This window comes from Equus asinus, chromosome 13 (assembly GCF_041296235.1).
Source record: "Equus asinus isolate D_3611 breed Donkey chromosome 13, EquAss-T2T_v2, whole genome shotgun sequence".
Lineage (NCBI taxonomy): Eukaryota > Metazoa > Chordata > Mammalia > Perissodactyla > Equidae > Equus > Equus asinus.
This window is the reverse complement of record NC_091802.1, coordinates 16,466,376-16,492,998: the sequence shown is the minus strand read 5'-3', so window position 1 is coordinate 16,492,998 and position 26,623 is coordinate 16,466,376. Positions and strand designations below refer to the sequence as shown.

Genomic DNA, 26,623 nt, shown 5'->3' with positions numbered 1-26,623 from the left:
GGGAAGGGGCGGGGGCTCCGGAGTGCCGCGGACCGAGCGGGGAGGAGGCAGAGGAGGAGAGGGAGGCGGGGCGGGCAGGCCCGGCCCAGGAGCTGGGCGGCGCGACTCACCTCTGCTCCCGGCCTGCGGAGCCAGAGTGGCCAGGATCCCTCGCAGCTCCGACGCGGAGATCCGGACGCGCTCCAACCCCTCCGCCATCTTCGCGGCTGCTGCTACAGCTGCAGCTCCTCCGCCACCGCCGCGCGCAGCCAGGAAACCACGACGGACGGGCGGCGCGCGCGCTCACCCACCTCCCACCCTTTTCCCCGCCCCCTCCCGTCCTCCTCCCCAAACGACGGTGGCCGCACTGGGAGGAAAAGCGCCGAACGCACGCTCGGCCTCTTGAGAAGGGAAGGGCCGGAGTGCGAGCCTGGGCGGGGGAGGAGGGCGCCGCGCGTGCGCAGAGGTGTGGTCGGGGAAGGTGCGCTGAGGCTGGAGTTGGAGGTGCGGCGCCTGTGAGGTGAGGTGGGGCCGGGCCAAGCCGGGCCAGGCGAGGCGGGCGTTTGCGGCGGTGCTGCTGTTGCTACCGTGGTGGCCATCGAGGATATTGGCGCTGGTCTGGGGCTCGGTCGACGGAGACTCCCCGCAGCCGGCCTCCTCCAATCATCTTAGGCCCGGGTCTCCCCACAGGCCCGGACTAGCTCCCCAGGCTTTTACTTTAGGACCTTGAAGATCTTGTCAGAGTAGTTAGTATTATTCCCGGGTTTTTTTCTAAATAAGGAAACCGAATCCCAGAGAACCATAGTAAATTGCCCAGGGCGAAACGGTTTTTAAGTACCAGAGTATCCACGCCTCCTGACAAAAAAAAAATACAGTACAGTTGGCTCTTGCTGAGGGAAGGGGTTGTGTGGAAGTAAATCAGTAGGTATTATAAATCGATTTGGGAATTTCTGCATCACTGTAGAGTCTTGGAAAAATTACTTGACTTCCCTGGATCTTAGGTTGATTTTTTTTTGTCATCTATACAATGTAACTGGATCAGAAGACTGGTACTTTAACTTCTTGTTCATGAGCCCCTGTCAGAACTGTGTGAAACTCCCTCTCCCAAGGCTGCTTCCTTCCCAATCCCACACAGTCCACTGGACCTCTACACCACCAAAGAACAGAAGAATTATTCGTCAGACTGGGCCTAAAAGGTTTGAACAATCTCTGACAGAACTCATTCCGTTTCTATTATGTGACTGACACTGGGCCACCAGGAGGTTAAGCAGATGGAGAAAGTCAATGGATGGGTGAAAAGATTCAATGGTTCAAAAGAAGGGGAGCAATTAGAGTGGTCAGAGCAAATGATGATCTTTCAAACAGATGTGAAAGAAATAGGAAGAAATGTAAAAAACTGGTTTGTTTTCACATTGAAATTGGAGAGGACATTGCATCGATTTTTTTTTAGAGATGGAAAAATCTGAAGAAAACTTTGTTGTAGAGGAAAAACATAATTGCCAAATTATTGCAGCAGTGGCAGTGAACTGCAGATGAGACATGCTGAAAGTTAACCCAGCTCAAAAAAATTTACCAGAACTGAAGGAAAATATACTAGATAAAAACTGTGAGAGGTAAGGATAGAAGACATGGAGGATGGATCTAGAAAACTAATAATTGAATACGAGTTCCAGAGCGTGACAACAGAACTAAGGAGAAGCCATAATCAAAAAAATAATAGAAGATGGGCCAGCCCCGCTGGTCTAGTGGATAAGTTCAGTGTGCTCCACTTCAGTGGCCCAGGTTCAGTTCCCAGGCTCGGACCTACACCATTGGTCTGTCAGTAGCCATGCTATGGCAGCAGCTCACATACAAAAAGAGGAAGACTGGCAGCTGATGTTAGCTTAGGGCAACTCTTCCTCAGCAAAAAAAAGAAGAAGAAGATTTACTAAGTTAGTGGAAAATTTTGCATCTGTGTGTGTGAGGAAGATTGGCCCTGAGCTAATATCTGTTGCCAATCTTCCTCTTTTTGCTTGAGGAAGATTGCCGCTGAGCTAACATCTGTGCATGTCTTCCTCTTTTTAATGTGGGATTCTGCCACCGTGTGGTTTTACAAGCAGTGCTAGTCTGCACCCAGGATCCAAACCTGTGACCCCTGGGCCGCTGAAGCAGAGTGCACAAACTTTACTACTACGCCACTGGGCCAGCCCCCAAAAATTTGAACTTAAGGCATAAATTCAACCCTCAGATTTAAAGGATTCATGAAGTACCAGGTAAAAATAAATGAAAAACAATCATATTTAGACTTTGTACCACAATGAAAGCTTTCGAGTTTAAAAAGAATTAAAATATGTTGACATACCACAACTAGAAGGACTTGCAACTAAGATACACAACTGTGTATCGGGGCGGGGGGTTTGGGAAATAAAGCAGGAAAAAAAAATGTTGACATGGTACAGTCTTTAAGATGGATTGTTAATTTTTTTAAAAACCAGTTGCATAACAATATATAGATTATGGTTCTAAGTGCAGCAAAACCATTGCATATGTAAATTTCTATATAAATACATCAAAAAAGGTATGGAAGAATACATACCAAACTTTTTAAAGTGATTATCTTTGTGAAATAGAGTAGATTGAATGGTAGAGAATGAAAGGTGTGTATACTTCTATACTGTTTTAAATGCTTACAGTAGGTATTTGGTCACATGTTATGTGGGTAATCCAAAAAACAAGCAAAGTTGGATAATGAGGGAGGGAGGAATTCAGTTTCTAAAAACAAAATTTGTACAGGTCATGGTTGCTGAACACAAAGCAGTAAAACTAGAAATGAATAACCACAAATTAAACAAAAAATTCTAACTACTTGGAAATTTTTTTAATGCCAATTTTAAGTAATTCATGGGCCAAAAAAGTAAACAAAACTAAGATCGTGGATCCAACAGCCATTTATAATTAAAAAAACGCTTGACAAAATGGGGATAGAAGGAAATTACCTCAACATAATAAAGGCCATATATGACAAACTGCTACAGCCAACATCATACTCAATGGGGAAAAACTGAACACCATCCCTCTGAGAATAGGAACAAGACAAGGGTGCCCACCATCATCATTCTTTTTTTTTTTTCCTTTTTTTCCTTTTTTTTTTTTTTGAGGAAGATTAGCCCTGAGCTAACTACTGCCAGTCCTCCTCTTTTTTGCTGAGGAAGCCTGGCCCTGAGCCAACATCCATGCCCATCTTCCTCCACCTCATATGTGGGATGCCTACCACAGCATGGCTTGCCGAGCAGTGCCATGTCCGCACCTGGGATCCAGGCCAGCGAACCCCAGGCCACAGAGAAGGGGAAAGTGTGAACTTAACTGCTGCACCACCAGGCAGGCCCCTCACCATTCTTATTCAACAGAGTACTGGAGGTTTTGGCCAGAGTGATTAGACAAGAAAGAAATAAAAGGAATTCAAATAGGGAGTGAAGAAGTGAAACTCTTGCTGTTTGCAGATATATTATATATAGAAAACCCTGAAGAATCCATCGGAAGACTGTTAGAAATAACAACTACAGTAAATTTGCAGGGTGCAAAATCAACCTACAAAAATCAGTTGCATTTCTATAATAACAAACTTATGGAAAGAGAACTCAAGAATACAATTCTATTTACAATCACAACAAAAAAGAATAAAGTACCTAGGAATAAATTTAACTAAGGAGGTGAAGGACTTATACAATGAAAACTATAAGACATCACTGAAAGAAATAGATAATGACATAAAGAGATGGAAAGAGACTCCATGGACATGGATTGGAAGAATAAACATAGTTAAAATGTCCATACTACCCAAAGCAATCTACACATTCAGTGCAATCCCAATCAGAATTCCAATGACATTCATCATGGAAATAGAACAAAGAATCCTAAAATTCATATGAGGTAACCAAAGACCCTGAGTTGCTAAAGCAATACTGAGAAAAAAGAACAAAGCTGGAGGCATCACAATCCCTGACTTCAAAATGTACTACAAAGCCCTAGTGATCAAAATAGCATAGTAGTGGTACAAAAACAGACACACAGATCAATGGAACAGAACTGAAAGCCCAGAAATAAAACCGCACATCTTCAGACAGCTAATCTTCGACAAAGGTGCCAAGAACATACAATGGAGGAAAGATGGTCTCTTCAATAAATGGTGTTGGGAAAACTGGACAGCCACATGCAAAAGAATGAAGGTAGACCATTATCTCATGCTATACACAAAAATAAACTCAAAATGGATCAAAGACTTGAGGATAAGTCCTGAAACCATAAAACTCCTGGAAGATAATAATAGGTAGTACACCCTTTGATATCGAACTTAAAAGGATCTTTTTGAACACCATGTCTTCTCAGACAAGGGAGACAAAAGAAAAAATAAACAAGTGGGACTTCATTAGACTAAAGAGCTTCTGCAAGGCAAAAGAAACTAGAATCAAAACAAAAAGATGGGGCCGACCCTGTGGTCGAGTGGTTAAGTTCGCGTGCTCCACTTCGGCGGCCCGGGGTTTTGCTGGTTTGGATCCTGGGTGCGGACATGGCACCACTCGTCAGGCCATGCTGAGGTGGTGTCCCACATCCCACATGCCACAACTAGAAGGACCCACAACTAAAAAATACACAACTATGTACCGGGGGGCTTTGGGGAGTAAAAGGAAAAATAAAATATTTTTTTAAAAAAGAAAATTAATAAGCTAAGCATTCAACAGGGTAGAAAAAATAAAAAGGAAAATGGAAAGAAGAAATAAAGATAAAATCAGAAATTAATAAGGGAAAATAAACAGTCCTTGATAAATAAATTGAAGAGGTCATTCTTCAGAAATAAAATAGACATGTTTCTGGCAAAAATAAGAAAAAAAACCCAAAGGACATACTCTTGGATGTCTTATAAGTAATTCAAACTGAACTCAGCAAATCTCTGATTTTCCGCTGAAGTATTTGTTTATTTGCCAATCTTATATCTCAATAAATATACCACCATCTAAGTCAAAAGCTAAAAGTTATCCTTGACACCTCCATATCCCTCACTCCCCACATTCAATCCAATATCAGGATATATCTCTTCTATCTCAGTAGTGGGCATCTATGGATTTCATCACCTCAGCATTCTCCCCTTCCTTTTCTGTTGAAAACCCCTTCACTCTCATTCAGAAGTCCTGTCTCTTTTTCTTATTCTTTCTCTTTCCCTTTTTTCTTCTCTCCTCCCTCACTCCCTCTGTTTGCTCCTATTTAGCCCTCATGTGCAGAGATTTAAGGCAATCATGCTATTTGGTTCACACTATCAACAAGGCCTTTCTCATTTTATATTTTTTTCCCTTCGTTGCAATTCCCACTCATGTTCATTCCCTCTCCACTTAGGTAGCCGCTCTAATGTGTAGTATTGTTTTATGCATGTATGTACATAACTGATATTATATTGTGTTATAGAAGTCATTCTGTTTGTTTTTCATATATCTGTAAATATTTCTGACTATTGCATCATATTGTTTTAAATGACCACACACTCTTGGCCACTGGTCCTGGGCTAAGTTGGACCAATCGGTCCTTACCCAGAATCTTTGAAGTGAAACTAAGAAAGAAAGAAAATTCCTCTCCAGTGTGGTAGCCATAAAATGTAAAACACAGGAGCTGTCAGCAGCCACATGTCCTGCTATGTGGAACCAGCTGGTCTGCAATGAAAAAGAAGGAAGCCGACATGCAGAAAGCAGCAGAGGTGAGAAACAATGAGAGAGTCCTGGAAAATCTCAAGTCTCTGATTCCAGTTATTCCTGAAGTTCCATATTCCTGCCCTTCCCATGGTTCCACTCTTCCTTGGATTCTACGAGCCAGTAAATCTCATCACCTCCATCTTGTGCCTGAGCCAGTTCAAATAGGGGTTCTATGACTGGCAACCAAGAGGCGTAACTAATTATAATCTCTAAAATGTATCTCTTAGTGTGTGTGTGTTTTAATTGTGGTGAAATACACATGACATGAAATATACCATTGTAACCATTTTTAAGTCTACAGTTCAGTAGTGTTAAATAGTCACATTGTTATACAACCAAGCTCATCTTGCAAAATTGAAACTATACCCATTAACAACACCTTCCTATTCCACCCTCCCCTCAGTCTCTAGCAACCACCGTTTATTTTCTGTCTGAATTTGACTACTATAGGTACCTCATATAAGTGTAGTCATACAGTATTTGTCTTTGTGTGACTGGCTTACTTCGCTTAGTATAATAGCCGCAAGATTCATCCATGTTGTAGCATGTGTGAGAATTTTCTTCCTTTTTAAGACTGAATAATATTCCATTGTATGTATATACCACATTTTGTTTATCTCTTCATTTGTCAATAGATACATGGGTTGCTTCCACCTTTTGGCTATTGTGAATAATGCTGCTATGAACATGGATGTACAAAGATGTCTTTGAGACCCTCTTTGAATTCTTTTGGGTGTATACCCAGAGTCTAATTGCTGGATCATGTGGTAATTCTGTGTTTAATTTTTTTAGGGACCACCATATTATTTTCCACAGCAGTTGCACCATTTTACATTTCCACCAACAGTGTACAATGGCTCCAGTTTCTCCATTCCTTGCCAACACTTGTTATTTTCAGTTTATTTGTTTGTTTGTTTGGTGAGGAAGATTAGCTCTGAGCTGACATCTGTGCCAATCTTCCTCCATATTGTATGTGGGACGCTGCCACAGCCTGGCTTGATGAGCAGTGTGTAGATCTGCACCCTGGATCCGAACCCACGGATCCGAATCCCTGGGCTGCCGAAGCAGAACCTGGGGACTTAACCACTATACCACCGGGCTGGTCCCTAGTTTTTTGGTTTTTTAAAATAGTAGCCATCCTAATAGGTGTAAAATGGTTTTGGCTTGCATTTCCCTAATTAGTGATGTTGAGCATTTTTTCATGTGCTTATTGGCCATTTGTATGTCTTCTTTGGAGAAATGTCTATTAAAGTCCTTTGCCTATTTTTTAATCGGATTTGTTTTTCCAAATTGTATATTGAATGATTATTTTTTTTCTACCTCTACTTTCACCATCCAAGCCCCTGTTGTCTTTCATGTGGACAGTTGTAATACTTCTTAAATAGACTCCCTAATTCCACTCATCTCTTTCCTTTTCATTCAAAACAAAGTAACCAGAGTGATCTTCTGAAAATATTAATTCTAGTATGTCACTTACCTGCTCAGAATTCTCCAGTGGTACTCCATTGCTCTTAAGAAAAAAACCCAAGAGTCATGGTCCTTTCTGATCTAGACTCTGCCAACTTCACTTTCCTTACTTCTTATCCTACTCTCCTTTGATTACTATTTTCAGATACATTAGCCTTCTTTTAGTTCCTGGAATATGCCAACCTCTTTTCCTCCTTAAACCTTCACACATATTGTCCCCTCTACCTGAAACACTTTCCCCCCTACTTTGCCCATTCATCTTATAGGTCATAACTTAAATTTCACTTTTCCATAGAAGGCCTTCCTTAACCTCATTCCCTGATCTAAAGAGGCCTCCCATTATAGTATCCTAACACACTTCCTTAATTTCACCTATCAACATTTGTAAATACATATCTATTTTTGGATTATTTATTACACATCTCTCTACTTGATTGTAAACTTTATGAGAGCAGAGACAAGTCCATTTTTCTAACACTATATCCCCAGGCCAAACAGTATGTGACACACAGAAGGTGCTCAATATTTGTTGATTGGATGAATAAATGATGAATGAATACCATAGATATGAAGAACACTTAGGAATATTAATATGTACAACTTTATGCTAATAAATTTGAAATTTTAAACTAGATAATTTTGTAAAAACTTTAATTATTGAAATTAATTCAAGTTTATGTGGCAAGTCCACATAAACCAATAACTGAAATCACTGAAAGTTAACAGAGGTATATTTATAAGGTAAAGACAAATTATCTTTATTTGCAGATAGCACAATTGTTTGGAGAATGAACTATGAAACTATTAGATCTAACAAGATAATCCAGTAAAGTATCCTATTACATGACAAATATACAAAAACTATTAGCTTTCATATATATCATCAGTAAGCAATTTAAAAATCTAATAAAAAATACGTTATCTCAAAAGCAACAAAAATATATTTACTTAGGCATACATTTCATCAGATCCATGCAGGACACAAACTATGAAAACTTTACTGAAAACCTAAAACAAGACTTTACTAAATTGAAAGACACCCATGTTCATGGATGGGAAGACTCAATATTTTAAAATATTGGGGCCGGCCCGGTGGCTGAGTGGTTAAGTTGGCCTGCTCCACTTTGGTGGCCCAGGGTTTTGCCAGTTCAGATCCTGGGCACGGACATGGCACTGCTCATCAAACCATGCTGAGGCGGCATCCCACATGCCACACCTGGAGGGACTCACAGCTGAAAATACACAACTGTGTACCGGGGGGCTTTAGGGAGAAAAAGGAAAAAATAAAATTAAAATAAATAAATAAATAAAAATAAATAAATATCAATTATGCCCCAAATTCATTTGTACATTTTACAGTGGAATTTCCCCCAACCTTGATAAAGGATTTCTTGAAGTTAACTTGGAAGAATTGATGTATAAGAAAAGCCAATAAATTTTAGAAAGGGTAATCAAGGAAGAATGTATTAATACAATCAACAACTGGAAAAGGAATTAGCGGTTTGATCAATGGGACAAAATATGAAATCCAGAAAAGCCCCAAGCATTAATAGAAATTTAATTTTTGATAAATGTGGCATTTCAGAGGAAAAAGATGATTCAGCCAGTAAACGGTTTGTTAAAAATTCACAAAAGAATGTGTCCAGTAAGTATATAGAAAACGTGTTCAGTCACTAGTAATTAGACAAATTCCAACTACTAGACATATTTCATTAAATTGGCAGATAAAAATGATGCAGCAAGGGTAAAGGAAAATGGGCATTCCTTAGAAACTGCTTTTGGGAGTGTATATTGATATAATCTACAACTGTTCTGGAGATCAGTTTGGCAATAGGTATCAAATGTCTTAGAATCGTGCATGCCTTTTGATGCAAAGTGCCATTTGGAGGAATCTACTCAAAGTATGTATGGAGATACACAAAGATCTTAGAACAATGCTGTTCATTACATCATTATTTATTACAGCCCCCCCCAAAAGAAAATCTAAATGTTCAACAATAGAGTTATATAAAACTATGGTATTTTTGTAAAAAGAAGTACTATTAAGCCATTTTAAAAGTTGCATAATACCTATTGATAAGCAAAGATTTATAGATATTCATAATATTATCTTTAAAAAGCAAGTTATGAAACCTGTCAATAAAGTTTTGTCTGCATATATATATGTGGGCTTGGAAAGATATGCTTAGATAGCAATTGTCTTTGGGGAGGAAACAGATTAAATTCTGCTTTTCTATCGAACATGCATTACTTTTGTTAATAAGGAAAAATTAAGAGAAACTTCATGTTTAAATGCCATAATAAAAATAGTGAAAAATGGAAGCATAAAGCAGTTATTGAAAATTATAATTATGAAAATTGTGAAGAAACTGAGCTAAACGGAGTAAACAAAGTGTTATCTTTGATTTTAACTGTCATATAATGTATGTATATTTAAAAAACAGAAAGAAACATAGAAAATGAACATAATTTATTAAAATGGTAGGATTGATGGCAATTTTTTCTCCTTGTTAAATAATTTTTAAAATAAAAATTTCTAGCAAATTTTGAATCCAGTTAATTCAGGCTTTTCACAACAATGATGAAAAGGTAGAGACCAGTGGTAGTGCTGCCAAGAGATAGATGGTATGGGTGAAGGGCGAGCTTTAAACATTCCATAATCACCACCAGCTACTTCCTATAAAGCTTCACCAGAAAACACTTGTATTTACCAAGAAACTCACCTTCAGGACAAGTTCCCTTCCGTGCACAGATTCTGGAGCCCCAGTGATGGCAACAGTTCCACATTAACATTGGAAGCCTCAGGTCTATTTTCCTGTTATGTATTTTTCTTCTTTAAAATATTTTATTTTTCTTAGAGCAGTTTAAGTTTCACAGCAAAACTGACGGGAAGGTATAGAGATTCCCCCTATGCCCCCTGCCCCAACACATGCATAGCCTCCCGAATTATCATTATCCCCGACCAGAGTGGTACATTTGTTACAACTGAACCTACATTGACACATCATTACCACCCAAAGTCCATAGTTTACATTATGGTTCACTCTTGGTGTTATACATTCTATGGGTTTGTGTCATGCATTTTCAGTCTTTTTCGTTAAACACATTGTCTCAGGCTTTGCCTTGACCCCCTTCTTATTCCTGGGTTTCAGAACCATGTGTGCTCAATACTGCATCTCCTTTGCTGATGTTGAAAAAGCTCATATCAACATTCGAGATTTTATCCACCTCACACCAATGCTAACAAGCTCCATTTTGAATCAACTAACAGGGCGCAATCTTTTCTTCAAATGTGAACAATTCCAGAAGACCGGATCTTTTAAGGTAACAATCCCTTTTGATACTGTATCATGTATCTTTTCAAACCCCTTTCATATATAAATTTATTTGATCCTCCTGACCACCCAGTGAGGTAGGTAGATTAATATCTTTTTATAGCTGAAGAAAGAGTAGTAGAGGGGCTGGCCTGGTGGCGCAGCAGGAAAGTTCTCACATTCTGCTTCGCTGGCCTGGGGTTCGCCGGTTCCGATCCCGGGTGTGGACATGGCACCCCTTGGCACGCCATGCTGTGGTGGGTGTCCCACATATAAAGTACAGGAAGATGGGCATGGATGTTAGCTCAGGGCCAGTCTTCCTCAGCGAAAAGAGGAGGATTGGCAGCAGTTAGCTCAGGGCTAATCTTCCTCCAAAAAAAAAGAGTTGTAGAAATTTTCCTTTGATCAATCCTGGTTACTTAGCATTATGGTGTTGATGAGCCACTTTTACACAATATCAAAATTCCTTATAATTAGAGTTATCATATAATTTACTGTCCAAACTAGGACGTTTGAGAACAAAAGGGGGAAGTTTTAATGATGAAACTGAGATATTAGACATCAACCTGGACTGTTGCAAGGCAAAATGAGCAAGTGTGATCATCCTGTATATAACCCAGTTTAAGCATTCACTTTGTGTCAACTTGCTATTATGAATATAAAAGATACCTTATTATGAATATAAAAGATCTAAACCTAGCTAAACCCTCATATAATAAGATCTTTTTATACAAAATTATGTCAGTGCCTTTCCTATGCATAAAGATAGGCTTCTGTGTGTTGATTCATTACCAGCATTTTCTGACCATTAGTTGAGCTTTGAGATCCTTTCAGGTAAAAATCTGAAAGCTGCATTTTGCACTATGCCTGACAGGCATTAGTACCTAAGTGATAGCTTTATGACTTCAAGAAATCTACCTTTTTCCCAACCTATTAACTGAGAGCTTTTATATTTAAAAAACAAAACAAAAAACTCTCCATTCTCTTTTGCCCTTTGCTTCTCCCATGGTTGATTCTTCATTCATCACACATCAAGCACTTATTTTCACTAACTATATTAGGCATATATACGGTAGGCCTTTGCCCTATTATCCATACTTGCAGGGAAAAACAGGCAGGTCAACAAATGGGTTGATGAGAAGTATCTTAAGAGATACAAAGCACCATGGAAGAACAGAGGACAAAGTGCCTAATTTTGTCTGGGAGATTAAGGTAGTTGAACTAGGTGATGTTCGACCCAAGTTTTACAGGGTGAGTACTCTTAGCCAGATCAGGGAGTGGGGGAAAAGAGCTACAGGTAGAGGTACCAGCAGGCTCAGCGGTACAGCAGTGTGTGCTAACCTGGTGAGAGGGAAACGAAAAGCCACTTAGGATGGCTACAAGTCATAGAGGAAATAAATGTTTTAGAAACACTGCAACTTGTAAAGAATTTGTACTTTTCTTACAAAAATAGGCAATGAAAAAGACAGCATTTGTTTTTAAGAGATCACTTTCATAATCTAGTGGAAATGTTAGATGAGAATGATCCTTGAAGCAGATCAGTTAAAGTTTGATAATACACAACTTGAGAAATGAGGCCTCATCAAGGTAGTGGCAAAGACACACATGAGGTATTTTAGGAGTTAGAATCAATAAGTCCATTAGTGATGGACTGGATGTGCAGTGTTAGGAAGAGAAAAATCTAGAAAAGTCCTTTGGTTTTTTGAAAAGAAACTCTTTAATCAAATACATGAATTCATTATACCTCTTTCCCAGATTCGTGGTGCCCTTAATGCAATCAGAAACTTGATTCCTGCCACTTCAGAAGAGAAGCCCAAAGCTGTTGTTACTCACAGCAGTGGAAACCACGGCCAGGCTCTTGCCTATGCTGCCAAATTGGAAGGTACTTGAGTAATTTGTCAGGGTCCTGGGTAGGATCATCAGAGGCATGGAAAAGTATCCCTACTTACAGTGAGACTGGTGATAGCTGTGGGAAGTAATTTCTCAAGTCTCTATCTGATTACAAGCGAACTGAACAAGTTTCTATCCTAAATTCTGATTTGTACTAACCATGTTTCTCCCTCCCAGGGATTCCTGCCTATATCGTGGTGCCCCAAACAGCTCCCAACTGTAAAAAATTGGCAATACAAGCCTACGGAGCATCTATAGTATACAGTGAACAGAGTGATGAGGTAAGGAAGAGAGCGATGTTCAGTACCACATTTTTTTTTAAGATTTTATTTTTTTCCTTTATCTCCCCAAGGCCCCCCGGTACATAGCTGTATATTTTTAGTTGGGGGTCCTCCTAGTTGCGGCATGTGGGACGCCACCTCAGTGTGGCTCGATGAGCGGTGCCATGTCCGTGCCCAGGATTCGAACTGACGAAACACTGGGCCGCCTGCAGCAGAGCACATGAACTTAACCACTCAGCCACGGAGCCAGCCCCTCAGTACCACTTTAACAGCTTTCACTGTCAAATTAAATTTCTCTTCCTGCTTTACTGGCTGCTGCATCTCAGTCTCATTTTGTTTTCTCTTCATCTCTAAATGCTAGCAGGCCCAAACTTTTCTCTCTCTACGCTCACTCAGATGATCTCAGTAGTCTCATACTTTAAAATATCACCTATAGGGGCAGCCCAGTGGCACAGCAGTTAAGTTTGCACATTCTGCTTTGGTGGCCTGGGGTTCGCCAGTTCGGATCCCAGGTGTGCACATGACACCACTTGGCAAGTCATGCTGTGGCAGGCGTCCCACATATAAAGTACAGGAAGATGGGCACGGATGTTAGCTCAGGGCCAGTCTTCCTCAGCAAAAAGAGGAGGATTGGCAGCAGATATTAGCTCAGGGCTAATCTTCCTCAAAATAAATAAATGAAATAAAATATCACCTATACTCTAACTCCAGCCCTGACCTTTGCCCTTAACCCAGATTGTATATCCTAGGCTACCTGGTATTCTCACTTGGATGTCTTTTTTTTTTTTTTTGCTGAAGTAGATTAGCTCTGTGCCAATCTGCCTCTACTTTATATGTGGGTCACCGCCACAGCATGGCTGACAAGTGGTGTAGGTCTGTGCCTGGGATCTGAACCCACGAACCCAGGCTGCCAAAGTGGAGCACACTGAACTTAACCACTAGGTCATGGGGCTAGTCCCCCAACTTGGATGTCTTAATAGGCATCTCAAATTCACTACGTCTATAACCAAACTCCTGATCTTACTCCCTCAATATTGCTTCTTTTCCAGTCTTCCCCATCTCAGTAAATGGCAACTTTTATTCTCCTAGTTACTCAAAAAAAAAGTTGGAGTCATCTTTGGTAACTCTCTCACACCCTACATCCAAATCTTAATCCTACTTTCAAAATATCTCCATCATCTAACTACTGCTAACAGTCTCTACCATTACCACCCTGATTCAAACCAACATTGGTTCTCACCTAGATCGAGCAGACTCCTAACTGGTCTCTCTGCTTCCACTCTTGCCCCACTAGTATGTTTTCAAAACAGCAACCAGAGCCATCCATTAAGTTAGAACTTGTCTCTCATCAGCTCGAAATCCTCCAACAGTTTCCATCTCATACACAGTGGAAACCAAAGTTCTTGAAATCATCTAAGGCCTAGATGAACTGGCTCGTTCCTATCTTTCTGACCTCATCTCCCATTATGACTCTCCCCCAAACACTCCAAGCCAACTCATACTAACTTAGCAGTTTCTGAGAAAGTCCAACCACTCCTACTTCCTAGTCTTTGCACTTGCTATTATTCTCTCCTTGGAATATTCTGGAGATCCACAGGACTTGTTCAAATCTATTAAATGTCACTTTACCAGAGGCCTTTCTTAAGCACCCTATATAAAATAAATTCATTTTTCTCCATAGCACTTAGACATACCATATATTTCCTTATATCCCACTCCTCCCCATCATATTAGAACATAACTCCCTTGAGCACAAGGACTGTTTAGTTCAGTTATATCCCCAGTGCCTGAACAAAGTCTGAAAAAAAGTAGATGGTCAATAAAGCGTTAAATGACTGAATCTAACTTGTTGGGAATTCTATTAAATACAAATCAAGTAAGCTAAATCAATGCACTCTTTCAGTCCAGAGAAAATGTTACAAAAAGAATTATGGAAGAAACAGAAGGCATCATGGTTCATGCCAGCCAGGAGCCTGCAGTGATAGCTGGGCAAGGGACAGTTGCCATGGAAGTGCTGGATCAGGTACAAGCCTAGTGGTAAAGGTGATGTTTGTCTGTAAAATCAATTATTTTGTATGTACATAAAATTGGTTATTAATAGATGTAATTATACTTTTACTCAAGGTTCCCTTAGTAGATGCACTGGTGGTACCTGTAGGAGGAGGAGGAATGGTTGCTGGAATAGCAATTACAGTCAAGGTGAGGAGCTTCTGGAGGACTCTGCACTTCAGGCACAGAGTATTTTATTTTACCTCACAGTACACTGTGGATACTTGCTCACCATTCCCCCCAAAATGCCATTCCTTCCCATCATTCCTTCACACTTCAGATGGATGGCCCTTCTCTGCCTCACTACCCTTTTCTTAATCCATGACAACTTTACAGCATAAAAGCAGTTACAATGAGTGCCACCCTCACAGTCCTCGCCTTAATTCCATCTCACCAACCTTCTATCCAAGTACGGAGGTATTCTTTTCCCAAGTTACCAGCACAACCAGATGTGATCTAGGCAACTGAAAGCCAATGATAGGCATACAATTTAAAGTGCCTGAAGGTCCTATTTTCATTGTATCTATCTAAGAGAAAGCTTTTACTTGGGCAATGTGTTACCTGTACTGCCTATTTTACTGCAGGCATGCAGGCAAAATGCTGTGGGTAGTTGTAAGATGTCTAATATTCCTCTTCCCAGGCTCTGAGACCTAGTGTAAAGGTATATGCTGCTGAACCCTTGAATGCAGATGACTGCTACCAGTCCAAACTGAAAGGGGAACTGACCCCCAATCCCTATCCTCCAGAAACCATAGCAGATGGTGTCAAATCCAGCATTGGCTTAAACACCTGGCCTATTATAAGGGACCTCGTGGATGATGTCTTCACTGTCACAGAAAATGAAATTAAGGTGAGGCCCCAAGAGGAAAAGAAATAACAAAAGAACAGAGCAATTTCTCAGACAAAAGAAACTTCTCTCCTGTTCTAAGTAGCAACTCACCCACTGGGGACTTGACTAGGTGACTTAATGACATGTGGGAGGGTGCCCTGGATGTATTAAGACAACCCTCTCGACAGAAGCAGAGTTAGGATGAAAAAAAAGCCCTGCCCTTCATTGGCAAGCACATACATATAGGAATTAAGAAAATTCAGACTGGGTATATATCCTCATCTGGCCTTTAATTGTAAAGGCCAACCAACTGGGCTCTTTCCCCTTCTCCCATTTCACTAATTCTTACTTCCTTCTGTACCAACAGTATGCAACCCAGCTGGTGTGGGAGAGGATGAAACTGCTTATTGAACCTACAGCTGGTGTTGGAGTGGCTGCTGTGCTGTCTCAGCATTTTCAAACAGTTTCCTCAGAAGTAAAAAACATTTGTATTGTGCTCAGTGGTGGAAATGTAGACATAACCTCCCTAACCTGGGTCAAGCAGGCTGAAAGGCCAGCTCCTTATCAATCTCTTTCAGTTTAATTTATGCAAAATGAAGAGATGGGATTTAGTGTCTCTAGACAACTGGAAATTTTGTTTCCTGGTCACTGTCAACTTCCCATCTTCCCCTCTTAAACAGCTTTCAAAATCCTAATAGAGAGTGCATATTTCAGTAAGATTTAATAGTTTTTTGGACAAAGCAGCAATAGAAAAACATTCATACTTAACTGAGACACCTTGTCAAGGGCAAGAAAAGACTTTTTCAAAAAGGGGCAAGAGACCTCTAGGCTAAAGTAGAAAACACAAACTTTGCCCAATCACAATGTGTAGGCTCCCATCCCTAGAATGCTAATTAGCAATAATGAGACAGAATCCCAGTGAATCCATTACTCCATGTCCACTTCAGGCAGTGCTGAAGAAATCCCACTTTTCACCCAAGGTACTGGTTCTGGTACATATGGATCATAAGTCCATTTTGGGAAAACTCGTTTATAGAGATTCATGAGTACTGTGTCCTGAGATTTTAGCTTCCCATCAAAACTGCACTTCATGTGGCCATGGGTACCTAGAAAGAAAACAGCAGGTTGGTCAAATTAAGGTAGAAAACATTAAAGCAGTGGTCTTCTAACCCAATAGTCATTTAGTAGCACTGGAAAAATCTAGACAAGGTCCAAAATCCCACATTCTCTTACCTAAAGGCTCCTTGATGTGTCCCCTGCGTCCCCACTTTGTTCTCAGTTCCACTGGTTTAAACCACAGCACATCCTCTTAGAATGAAACACATGGAAGACCAAGATGAAACACTTACCCACAAAATGTAAACCCAACCTTCACCCCACAAAGGCAATCAGATCCCATCCTTCACACCTACCTCTACTGAAGAACATGTAACGTACTACTGCCATCTTAGTAAAAATTTTGAAAGGATGACCACTCAGAACAACTCTTTTGATGACCATTCTGTCTGGATCCACTGACAAGAGATAGCCTGTGGCAATAAGACTGTGCATTCCTAAGGGGCAAAAGCAGAGCAGCTATTCAGGAGTCTACAGGCCAAAGCCTTCATTTACCACTCCAGTCCATTTAAAGACATATGCAAGATCTTATAGAAACTTTAAAATAGGGATGTACTATGGTGCCCTCCTGGGTCCATGGCAAAAATCATTAAGTGATATTCCTGCTGAACCTGTCCCCAGAATCTGTCCTAAATATAGCACTCTTAGCAGCCTCTATCTATTAGCTAAGGTTTGCAAGATAAAACCCCATTTGTCATTCCTGCCTTACATCTACTGTGAGGCTGATATTGGGCTATTTTGAAAACCATCATTACCTTCTTCATACCATTTGCCTCCCAAACCTAAATACAGAAAACAGTGTTAAACCCATTAGGACCTGCAGGCCTACTCACATCTGTGAACTCAACTTACCATTGCTATTCTGTTTGAAAAGCAGCACAGATGCAGGAGGAAAAGTGATTGGGGCATAGACTGTCACCACCAGGGCCACATCAGCAGTCAGGAATCTCTGAAATTTATGTTTATCCGCTGACAAAATAAGAAGTAAAAAACAAAAACCAATATATTTTGAGAAACCATAGGTAATCCAGAGGCCTGTGAAAGCTGTATCACTCCAACTACTAAAACCAAGACACTTGTGTTTCTTCTCCCTACTAGTTCTCAAAATATTTTCCTGCCTCAATCCAACTTAAAGATACAACCCAATCCTGTCAGTGATTTTTCACCTGGAGGCAGAATCTTAGCAATTAGACTATATATGGAGTTTGAATGAAAAAGTTCTCCAGGTGATTCTGATGCCCAGCACCCCGACCTCATTTGAGAATCAATGCTTTATGGAGAATATCTCCACTAAATCGGTAGCTCTTAGTCTTAAGCAAGGATTGGCTAACATTTTCTATAAAGGGCCAGAAAATAGATATTGTAGGCTTTGTGGCCATACAGTCTCTGTTTCAACTACTCAACTCTCTCACTGTAGCACAAAACAGCCACAGACATTAAAAAAAAAAAGGCATGACTGTGTTCCAACAAAACTTTATTTAACAAAAATAAGCAGTGGGACAGAGTTGGCCCAAGGGCCATACTTTGCTGACCTCTAATATTGAGAGCTATGTGGAGCTCCTGTTTTTACCTTCAATGAAACCCTGCCCCACTGCTCTTTAATACTGAAGTTACAGGGAAATAAAATATTTTAAGGAAAAGATAAGTTAATCCCTCACTTAGCATGGCTGGTGAGAATAGAAATTATCCAGAGCACCCATTAATACCGCCTTCATCATCTTCCTCTGGCCATTGCTGAAAGTGTGTAGGTGATATTCAGAAGCCCCCAAGTTAGTACAAAACATCTTCCCACCCCTAATGTGTAGGAGTACAATTATTTTTGACACAAAAGTGTCCCTGGTCTCCACCCTCCAAACTCTTATGCAGTCTCAACATCTCAGAAGCCACACCCTTGGGTCAGCCCCATGATCTAGTGGTTAAGTTTGGCATGCTCCGCTTCAGCAGCCAGGGTTCACGGGTTCAGATCCTGGGTGTGGACCTACACCACTCATCAGCCATGTTGTGCTGGTGACCCACAAAGCAGAGGAAAGATTGGCACAAATGTTAGCTCAGAGCTAATTTTCCTCAAGCAAAAAAAAAAAAAAAAAGAGGAAGATTGGCATCAGATGTTAGCTCTGGGCGAATCTTCCTCAGCAAAGAAAAAAGCCACACGCCTCTGCTTTACCCCACTGTGGGCCACCCCTAGGCTTTGCCACACTGCATATCAGATGCCAAGGGTTACACACTTTGACACATCATTTTTTTAAAGCCACTAACTCCTCCTATTCAAAACCTACTCTGGAACAAATACTCATGGCAAAGAAGCCTCAGCACCACACAGAGTTGCATCATTGGGATGCTTCAGACAGGTTCAGACATTTTGAATAAAAACATCATTGGTTCCTAAGCCAGAGTACTGAAAATACCTCTAACCCAGAGACCTGACGTTTGAAATTGAGTATTGTGCACCCCCCACCAAAAGTCACAGCCCCACAAAAGACAATAAGATAGACAAGAACCCAGAAGCTTCCCCACTGCTTACCTGCAGTGTGCTGAGAGAATAAAGGTGAGGCTCGGAAGCGCCTGAACCCACAGTGGAAGATTAGCTCCTCTTTGGCTTTCACAGGTTCAGTGTTGCCAGGGTGCCGGCTCACCACCATGTTCAGTACTGACATCTGGAGATGAAGTAAGAAACACAGAACTTCCTATCTAAAAGAAGAACAGCTAGACCTGAAAGAAGGCCAACAAAACTAACAGATTCAGATTCACTCTAAGAACTGACAATGCCAATTTACGGTGGAGTGCAGATGATGAGACACAGTCTTCTTTTTACCTCCACCAACAACTGGCATTCAAGCTGAACACAGGCTGGTTTTCAGAGCTTTCTTATACCTTCTATACTAGCTGACCTCCTCGTGTCTACATGCAAGAGCTCAACATCTGCCACAAAGTTAGTGCCGTCAAATCACTCACTCACCACACTTCAAAACTACACTCATGCAAACCCTTTCTTCCTCAATCCTTACACTGATTAAATGCCAGAGCTCTCACATACACCTCAATCTACATGACTGCTGGCCACCAAGAGAAAAGAGACCTATCTACACCTTGGCATAAACACTCTATTTTTAGGGCTGCCAACGCTTCATTAAAATAGTTTTCTTTTTGCTTTTTTCTTGGTAAGCAAGATTAGCCCTGAGCTAACATCCATGCCAATCTTCCTCATTTTTTGTATGTTGGATGCCTCCACAGCATGGCTGATGAGTGGAGTAGGTTGTGCCCGGGATCCGAACCCGTGAACCCGGGCCACCAAAGCAGAGCGTGCAGAACCTTAACCACTTGGCCACAGGGCCGGCCCCCGCTTGGTTAAAATCTGATCTGACAAACATACTTATCTCAGAGAAGTCTCAGAACCACACAGAGATTGCATCACTGAGATGCTTCAGACAGGTTCAGACATTTTTGGGTAAAACCATCATTGACTTCTCTGTCATCCTCTGATTCCTAATTCGAAAGGCAGATTTTTCATATACCAATGAGCAAAATATCAGTCAAAAATAAACTTTTAGACTGTCAGACAAAACTGTTTCGAAAATTTCATAACTCCCTATTTCCCACAAGACACTAACTGACCTTCTGTTCATGAGGTAGTAAAGAAAATGCAATCAAGGGTGCTCCTCGTTTGAAGTGTTCAACCACTGAGACAGGTACTTCAGAGACATGCAGTGTGACATACCAGCCAACCTGCGAGAAGAAGGCAGAAAACAATCACACAGGTACCCTTAAGGTCTCAACAATGATGACACATTTCTCTAAATATGTTAAAAGTCTTACACTACCCCAAAGTCAACCCTCACCCTTCAAAATTGCCTTTCACAGACGCCTCAACTACCTAGATTAGACTTTTTCAGTTAACATCTCTGATACCTCTTTGTTCCCACTATCACTCTTGTCAATGACTCAGTAGCTCCTTTAATTCAGCTATGGGCAGCACAAAACTAAATAAGGTATTCACCTGAGAGAAGGAGTAAGGAGGGGGCACCTTGGCAAACAAAAGCAAATTATAGGGATAGACAACAGAAGGCAGATACCTCAGCTCCTTCAAGCTCTTTTTCCTCAATCTCTTTAAAGATTCGTCTCCTAGTGCTAGTAAAGTTCTGAAACTGAAAGATTCGAGCATAATCTTGAGGAAGGTTTTCCTTAGGATCCCATGGAGATGTCCGGAAGCTCTTGAGGCCTCTGTATTTCTGAAATCTAGAATATAGGAGATTTTAAAGAAAATAATAGTCAAATTTATATGGTGCTATTTACTCTTTCTTTCAAGTCACTTCAAATATGGCTAAGACTCTAGTTGAAAGAACTCTTAATACTCTCTCTCAAAATGACCTAATAGCCTAAGTCAAGACCATACTCCAAAACAGCTTCTAACAAATATTTCAGAACCAAACCTAAGCTTCTCACTGACAAAGGACAAAGTATTTACAGTGGCTCCCTGGTGCTGATCAGAGAGTGGCTCTTGACAAACAAGGTCCTTGATAAAAGCCTTACCTCTCTGATACCCAACAATAAACTCTGGCTTTAGTCACTCACCTCCAGCGCAGACATGATTACCTACATCTTCATGCTTTTATTCTTGCTGTTCTATCCAAACTCCGCAAAATCTCCAAACATTATATATTTCAATAGAGTATAAGTTCACATAGAAAGCATTTGCTAATTTAACCTTACTATTTCTCCTTCAATAAAATACTGTACTGTATTAATTAAAAAGTACTGTATTCATTAAAGTACTGTATTAGTCTGTATCACACAGTCTAAAACTTGATTATGTATTACTGTTTCTTGTATGTACATCTTACCTTTCCATACAGAATGTTAGCCTTTCAGGAGCAGGGACAATGTGTTTTTCTTCTTTTGCGTCACACTGACATAGTTCTGAGCCATGTAAGTTTTAAATAAAAATGTATTGATTGATTTTAGACTTGTTGACTAACCGAATTCTAGCAGCCACGTCACGGGGGGTATCTACTTCATCTGGAAACATCTCTTCCATTCTTTCTTGTTTATATTTCTCCAACATTTTTTCCTCAGCCTCTTCATCGACCTTCTCATCATACAGATCATCACGCACAGACTCTCCTATAGTCATAGTTTCATATTCCTCCTCTTCTTCCTTTTCACTACTCTCATCCTATAGAATAAAGGATTGCAGTTTTAGAAGAAACGCACACTTGTGTCTACCCTAAAGGCCATTAAGCTAAGAATAAAATAACTTTACCAGACACCTAGTCCAAACTATTATCAATTCTAAGGATGTCCACACCAGTCCAGTCTATAGTCCTCCGCTCTACCTATGAGCTATTGAAGAGTGCCCAATATCAATTCTAAGAGACTCAGTTATAAAATAAGTCTCATTGCCAGCAACTACAAAGTCACCCCTAAGAAACTGGCCACACATCCCCCTCAAAGTCAGAATTTCATTTTGCCTTGCATTTAGGGCTGTACACAGAAGTGGCCTAAGGGCCCATCTGCTTACCTGAGATTCCTCTTCCATAAAATCCTCTTGTTCTATATCATCATATTCATCTCCTTCCCCACCACTTTCTCCATCTTCATCCAAAATCCACTCAGCTTGGTAACTGGATGTTCCTTTGGGAACCTTCTTTACCACCTTGGAACGTTCCTTCAAGAAGTCTATAAAACCCAAATGATTTAAGTAAATTATATACCTCCATTCCCCAATTACTCTATGTGTTCTCACCTAGGCAAGACACTAGAAATTGCTGCCAACACCAGAAACTCTGGTATACACTATGACTAGAACAGACCACTTTCAAATTTAATTCAGCTGTCTCAAAACTAGCAAGATTTACACAGCTAAATAAACCTTGCAATGAACCTGAAGATGTTTAATTGTTAATCAGAAAACAAGAACACAAGCAATTTGAGAAACAGAGTGAAGCTGTGTCCAATGTTTGCTTAGTGCAAACATACACCATTTAGGGGTAAGAGATCTCCAAATATATCTTCATCCTAGTCTTCCTTATAGGGTCCTGACTATGAGCAGCTAGACAAAATCTACAATTCCAAGCCAGATGAATTACAAACAAGTTGCTAATACCAACCATTTGCCTCACTCAGCTCCTCCTCAGTGGGCCAGGTTTGCTCCCCCTCCATTGGATCTGGGATAACCTCTGTTTGCAAAGATTCTTGTTTATCAGGGTCTGCCTTCATTAGGACCTTAACGTCTTCCTCCATATCAGCTACAGCATCCATAGCACAAATCTGAAAACCAAAAGCAAGTGATGGGCAGTCAAACATTAACCAAAAACCTACCAAATCTAACACAGTAACCAGAAAGACCCAGAAATAACATAGCCCTCAAGTAGAAGACGAATGAAATAGGGCCGGCCAGCCATGGTTAAGTTCGGCGAGCTCCACTTTGGCAGCCCGGGTTCAGTTCCCAGGCATGGACGTACACCACTCATCTGTCAGTGGCCATGCTATAGTGGCAGCGTACATGGCGGGGTAAAAAAAGGGCTGGCCTAATGGCATAGCAGTTAAGTTCACGTGTCCCGCTTTGGCAGCCCAGGGTTTGCCAGACTGGATCCCGGATGCGGACCTACGCACCACTTGTCAAGCCATGCTGTGGCAGGCATTCTACATATAAAGTAGAGGAAGATGGGCACAGATGTTAGCTCAGGGCCAGTATTCCTTAGCAAAAAGAGGATTGGCAGCAGATGTTAGGTCAAGGTGAATCTTCATCAGCAAAAAGAAAAAAAACGATAAATGAAACAGAATGAAACAGAAAGCTGAACTTGTCAAAATTTTCCAAATAGTTCTATTTCCTAGCATTTGAAGTCTATAACTCTGCTTGGTTCTTGAGGCCTTTCATAATCTGGTCCCACTCCTACCAGTTTATTACGTATCTCACTCCTATCAAGCTGATTTCTTCAGAGCTCAAAGAAACCCTTTGATGCATCACTGTCTCTAAGTTCACACTGTCTCTATCTTCTATGATATTCTGTCATCACCAACTCACACGTCACATTCATCCTTCCCAATACCTGGCTCAAGTTTGATCTCTTCTGTGAAGCTTGCTAGTCTACTTTCTCAATTTCCACAGCAGGTCTGTACCTCAACTACACTCTTTCTTTCTTTCTTTCTTTTTGTGAGGAAGATTGTCCCTCAGCTAACATCTGTGCCAGTCTTCCTCTATTTTGTATGTGGGACGCCACCAAAGCATGGCCCAATGAGCAGTGTGTAAATCTGCGCTTGGGATCTGAACCCGCAAACCCCAGGCTGCCAAAGCAGAGCGTGTGAACTTGACCAGTACACTACTGGGCCAGCTCCAACACATTTTCTTATTCTTTATTCCAAGGGTGTTTGCTGTTTTTTTCAGATCTAATTAAGTTGTCTGAGGAAAGAGACTGCATCTTGTGTATCTTCTATAAACTCAGAGCCAATTGCTGTGCAAGGGACCTACAAAGTGCTGGATAAATATATGACAGGTCAACATATTTGTAGACTACTGCCTTATTTCAAATTAGCAGTCACCTCCAGGGACTACTAGTAGTCTAGTGTGCAGACTACCTTCTCCCGAAGTTAGTTCCCATCCGGTGCCAGCTTACACACTTATCTACAATTCAGTCTTCAAGAACATCAATCTCACCTCCATTGCCATGCCTGGGTCCTTCCAGGATTTGATCACTCTGGGATGTAAAGGGAAAGGGTCCATAGGGGCATCTATCTGTTTCATCTGGAAATCACCATGTCCAATGATATGCAGCAAGCTATTTACATTCAGAGTCTGCCCACGAACATAGCCTGAGATTTTCAAGGTGCCCACCAAGTTATTCTCTTCGCCAGGCACAAAGTCTGCAGCATGAGCAAGCAGGTAGGCCCGCCGATCTCGAAAGGCAAGATGCCGTTGCTTTTGGTTAGCCAACTGCCTGAGCAGCATCCCTGCCTCCTGGTGAGTGTCTAACAAGAGGAATTTGTCATCAGGAAAGCGCTTCTCCACTACTTTACTTAACTTCTTTCTGGCATCTATTTGTTTCTTCGGTGGGAGGCCAGAAACCCCCTGGACAGCTAGTGCTGTAAGTAAAAGAGAAAGGACTTCTTGAATTGTTGCTTCATTATATGGAAATGCCCCCTGCAGTTCACAACCAAGCTAACAGTTCAGTTGTGAGCCCAGAGATCACTGGAAAAAACAAAACTCAGCTACTCTCAAGAAATTTCACAGTAAAACCAAACTTCATATTCTTTTTCCTGTGGGCAAAGGTCAGCCCAGAAATAAAAAAGCACCTCAATATCTAATTTGTAAATAACAGACCAAGCTGAGGCCTACATGTACAATCCACTACCAGCTGAATACAACCCACCAGTTGTATTCCTGCATCAAGTGTCAAACAGTGCCCCACAAACTATAGGTGCACAATAAGTGCTAATTCACTTCCTTCCCTGGCCTCCAATACTCCCAACTCACTTACTATAGGTGGGAAGGCCCTGAGCAAAAAGGCAGGAAAGGCAGTAATCCCCAGTGCTGTCCCAGCCTTCTAGTGGATCAAGGAGGAAGAGGATGGTATCAGCTACTTTAGCCATGTCTAAGACAGTATGCAGATCCCCTGGAGAGAGAAGACAAAGTCAGTAGGAAGAGGTGGTTGACACCAGCACATTATTCTCAAAAAATATTACTACTCAAAATGTAATGATAGAAAATATTGTGGTATACTCCAACCTGGCCTTGCAGATGTGAAAAACCACCGATGTTTCAAGCGGGGGCATAACAGCATAAAGCCATGGCTGCTTCCCCATTCATTCAGGTGTACTGTTCCAGTGTCCCTATCCTGAAGCAGCCGAAAGGCCTCTGTCAGGGAAATCCTGTTGTGCAGGGGCACCACCAGTACCTGATGAGGAGAGCCATCCTTGCTGCCCAGCTGTCTCTTCTCTGCCAGAACCTGGGGGTACGGATTAGAGAACATCTCAGTGTTTCAGTACTTCGTCCTCAGTACTGCACTTCCAACGGTGCGGTTGCCCCTCGCAGCCAGCAACTCTCTTGTAAAAGGTGACGTTCATGTCACGGGGGTGGCAGGCGCTCGGACCAAAGCACTGAATGCCCTAGTCTGAGTCTAGACCTGCACGCCTGACGTGCGCTCTAGGATTAGTCTCCATTCCCGGCCCCTTCCCTGGCCCACATTTCCTAGTTCCTAGAACGGTTGTGAAGCCACACCATCCCCCAATCCCCGCTTCACTCACCGCCTCCTTCTTCTGCTTTCGGAGCTGGCTGGCGCGATGCCTCTGGTCTACTCTGCTGAGCTCTTTTTTCAGTTTCTTGCTTAGGGTTTTCAGCGCTAGACGGCCTGAGGGCAGATCAGAGAGGGCTCTTGTGCTGGGCATCAGAGGAAGGTCAAGAAAGAGGACCCCAGTCCGCCCACCTTAGAGAGAGCTTTAGCGCGGGGTGTAGGCCGGAGGTAGGAGCTCAGTCTGGGCATGAGGAAAAGCAGTTAATATCGACTCAACACCCCTCCTTCCTTCAACCCTCTCTTCTCACCCTTGCCATCCCGCTGCGCGGATCCCCGACCCCGATGCCGCCCGCCTTTATGAGGTTTATTCTGCTGCTTCAGCGGGCCGGAGCGGTGGGCCGCCATGCCGCCGTTCGCGTGTACCGAGACAGCACTACTTCCGGGCCAGATCGAGCGCTTCCGGTTCCCCATGGGGGCGGGCCCACCCTGGGGAGGGGCGGGGCTCCCGCGTCCTCTCGCGAGTGTCTTTAAAATCTACCTCTGAGGGCTCGTCGCCGCGACACCGTAAAACTGGGGTGTAAACTTTTCCCACGCGGCAGTGCGTGGTGGGGGGCTTCAAAAAGCCCGGTGTAGACTCGAGGTTCAGGTTCTCGCTCGCAGAGGGCTATTTTGCTCCCCTGCATTTTCACTTTCTGCCCTATCAAATTGCATCACTTAGGAAGATGTAGAATGGAAGATTCTCCATTCGTGTGGAAGA

The 26,623-nt window shown here is 41.7% G+C and overlaps 3 protein-coding genes and 2 non-coding genes across 10 annotated transcripts in view; 1 reads left to right on the top strand and 4 right to left on the bottom strand.

Annotated features, from left to right (window-relative positions):
• The window catches only part of SMG6 (SMG6 nonsense mediated mRNA decay factor), a 212,774-nt gene extending 212,452 nt beyond the window's left edge, over positions 1–322 (bottom strand). The window contains exon 1 of one of the 2 annotated variants that reach the window (XM_044745869.2): positions 111–322. In XM_044745869.2, the coding sequence (XP_044601804.1) occupies positions 111–198 (88 nt within the window). In that variant the 5' untranslated portion in view covers positions 199–322. The remainder of the gene's footprint in view (positions 1–110) is intronic. The other variant, XM_014826888.3, reaches the window with a different exon arrangement.
• Positions 210–16,109, top strand: SRR (serine racemase). Of its 4 annotated transcripts, none has more exons than XM_014826892.3 (8): positions 210–499; positions 10,316–10,487; positions 12,233–12,359; positions 12,545–12,648; positions 14,552–14,671; positions 14,773–14,847; positions 15,338–15,547; positions 15,894–16,109. In XM_014826892.3, the coding sequence occupies exons 2-8, from the start codon at positions 10,320–10,322 to the stop codon at positions 16,107–16,109; spliced, it is 1,020 nt and encodes a 339-aa protein (XP_014682378.1). In that variant the 5' UTR covers positions 210–499; positions 10,316–10,319. The 4 variants fall into 4 exon arrangements, with proteins under 4 accessions (XP_014682378.1, XP_070338702.1, XP_070338700.1 ...); XM_070482601.1 differs by having other exon boundaries at positions 417–499; positions 10,435–10,487; XM_070482599.1 differs by having other exon boundaries at positions 446–1,592.
• Positions 16,110–16,232: 123 nt separating this feature from the next.
• On the bottom strand, positions 16,233–26,325 carry TSR1 (TSR1 ribosome maturation factor). Of its 2 annotated transcripts, none has more exons than XM_014826891.3 (15): positions 26,175–26,325; positions 25,880–25,983; positions 25,362–25,581; positions 25,114–25,248; positions 24,294–24,718; positions 22,747–22,906; positions 22,158–22,315; positions 21,616–21,812; positions 20,713–20,875; positions 20,255–20,365; positions 19,164–19,296; positions 17,495–17,611; positions 16,939–17,079; positions 16,760–16,834; positions 16,233–16,632 (listed from the first exon to the last, which is right to left on the bottom strand). In XM_014826891.3, the coding sequence occupies exons 1-15, from the start codon at positions 26,269–26,271 to the stop codon at positions 16,454–16,456; spliced, it is 2,415 nt and encodes an 804-aa protein (XP_014682377.1). In that variant the 5' UTR covers positions 26,272–26,325; the 3' UTR covers positions 16,233–16,453. The 2 variants fall into 2 exon arrangements, with proteins under 2 accessions (XP_014682377.1, XP_044601810.1); XM_044745875.2 differs by having other exon boundaries at positions 25,531–25,581; positions 26,175–26,317.
• Positions 18,936–19,029, bottom strand: LOC123276513 (small nucleolar RNA SNORD91 family). Its single transcript, XR_006513018.1, has one exon. It is a non-coding gene; the product is annotated as a small nucleolar RNA SNORD91 family (small nucleolar RNA).
• On the bottom strand, positions 20,016–20,111 carry LOC123276512 (small nucleolar RNA SNORD91 family). Its single transcript, XR_006513017.1, has one exon. It is a non-coding gene; the product is annotated as a small nucleolar RNA SNORD91 family (small nucleolar RNA).
• Positions 26,326–26,623: the final 298 nt, after the last annotated feature.

Bases quoted from the DNA above. Each gene is read 5' to 3' on its own strand.
- SRR (XM_070482599.1), top strand. From the start codon at position 1,519: ATGCTGAAAGTTAACCCAGCTCAAAAAAATTTACCAGAACTGAAGGAA. The intron at 14,672-14,772 runs GTACAAGCCTAG...CTTTTACTCAAG, and splicing joins CCATGGAAGTGCTGGATCAG to GTTCCCTTAGTAGATGCACT. The intron at 15,548-15,893 runs GTGAGGCCCCAA...CTGTACCAACAG, and splicing joins TCACAGAAAATGAAATTAAG to TATGCAACCCAGCTGGTGTG.
- TSR1 (XM_014826891.3), bottom strand. From the start codon at position 26,271: ATGGCGGCCCACCGCTCCGGCCCGCTGAAGCAGCAGAATAAACCTCAT. The intron at 20,876-21,615 runs GTTAGTCAACAA...CCTATATTCTAG, and splicing joins GACGTGGCTGCTAGAATTCG to ATTTCAGAAATACAGAGGCC. The intron at 17,612-19,163 runs GTAAGCAGTGGG...TTATTTTGTCAG, and splicing joins ATTCTCTCAGCACACTGCAG to CGGATAAACATAAATTTCAG.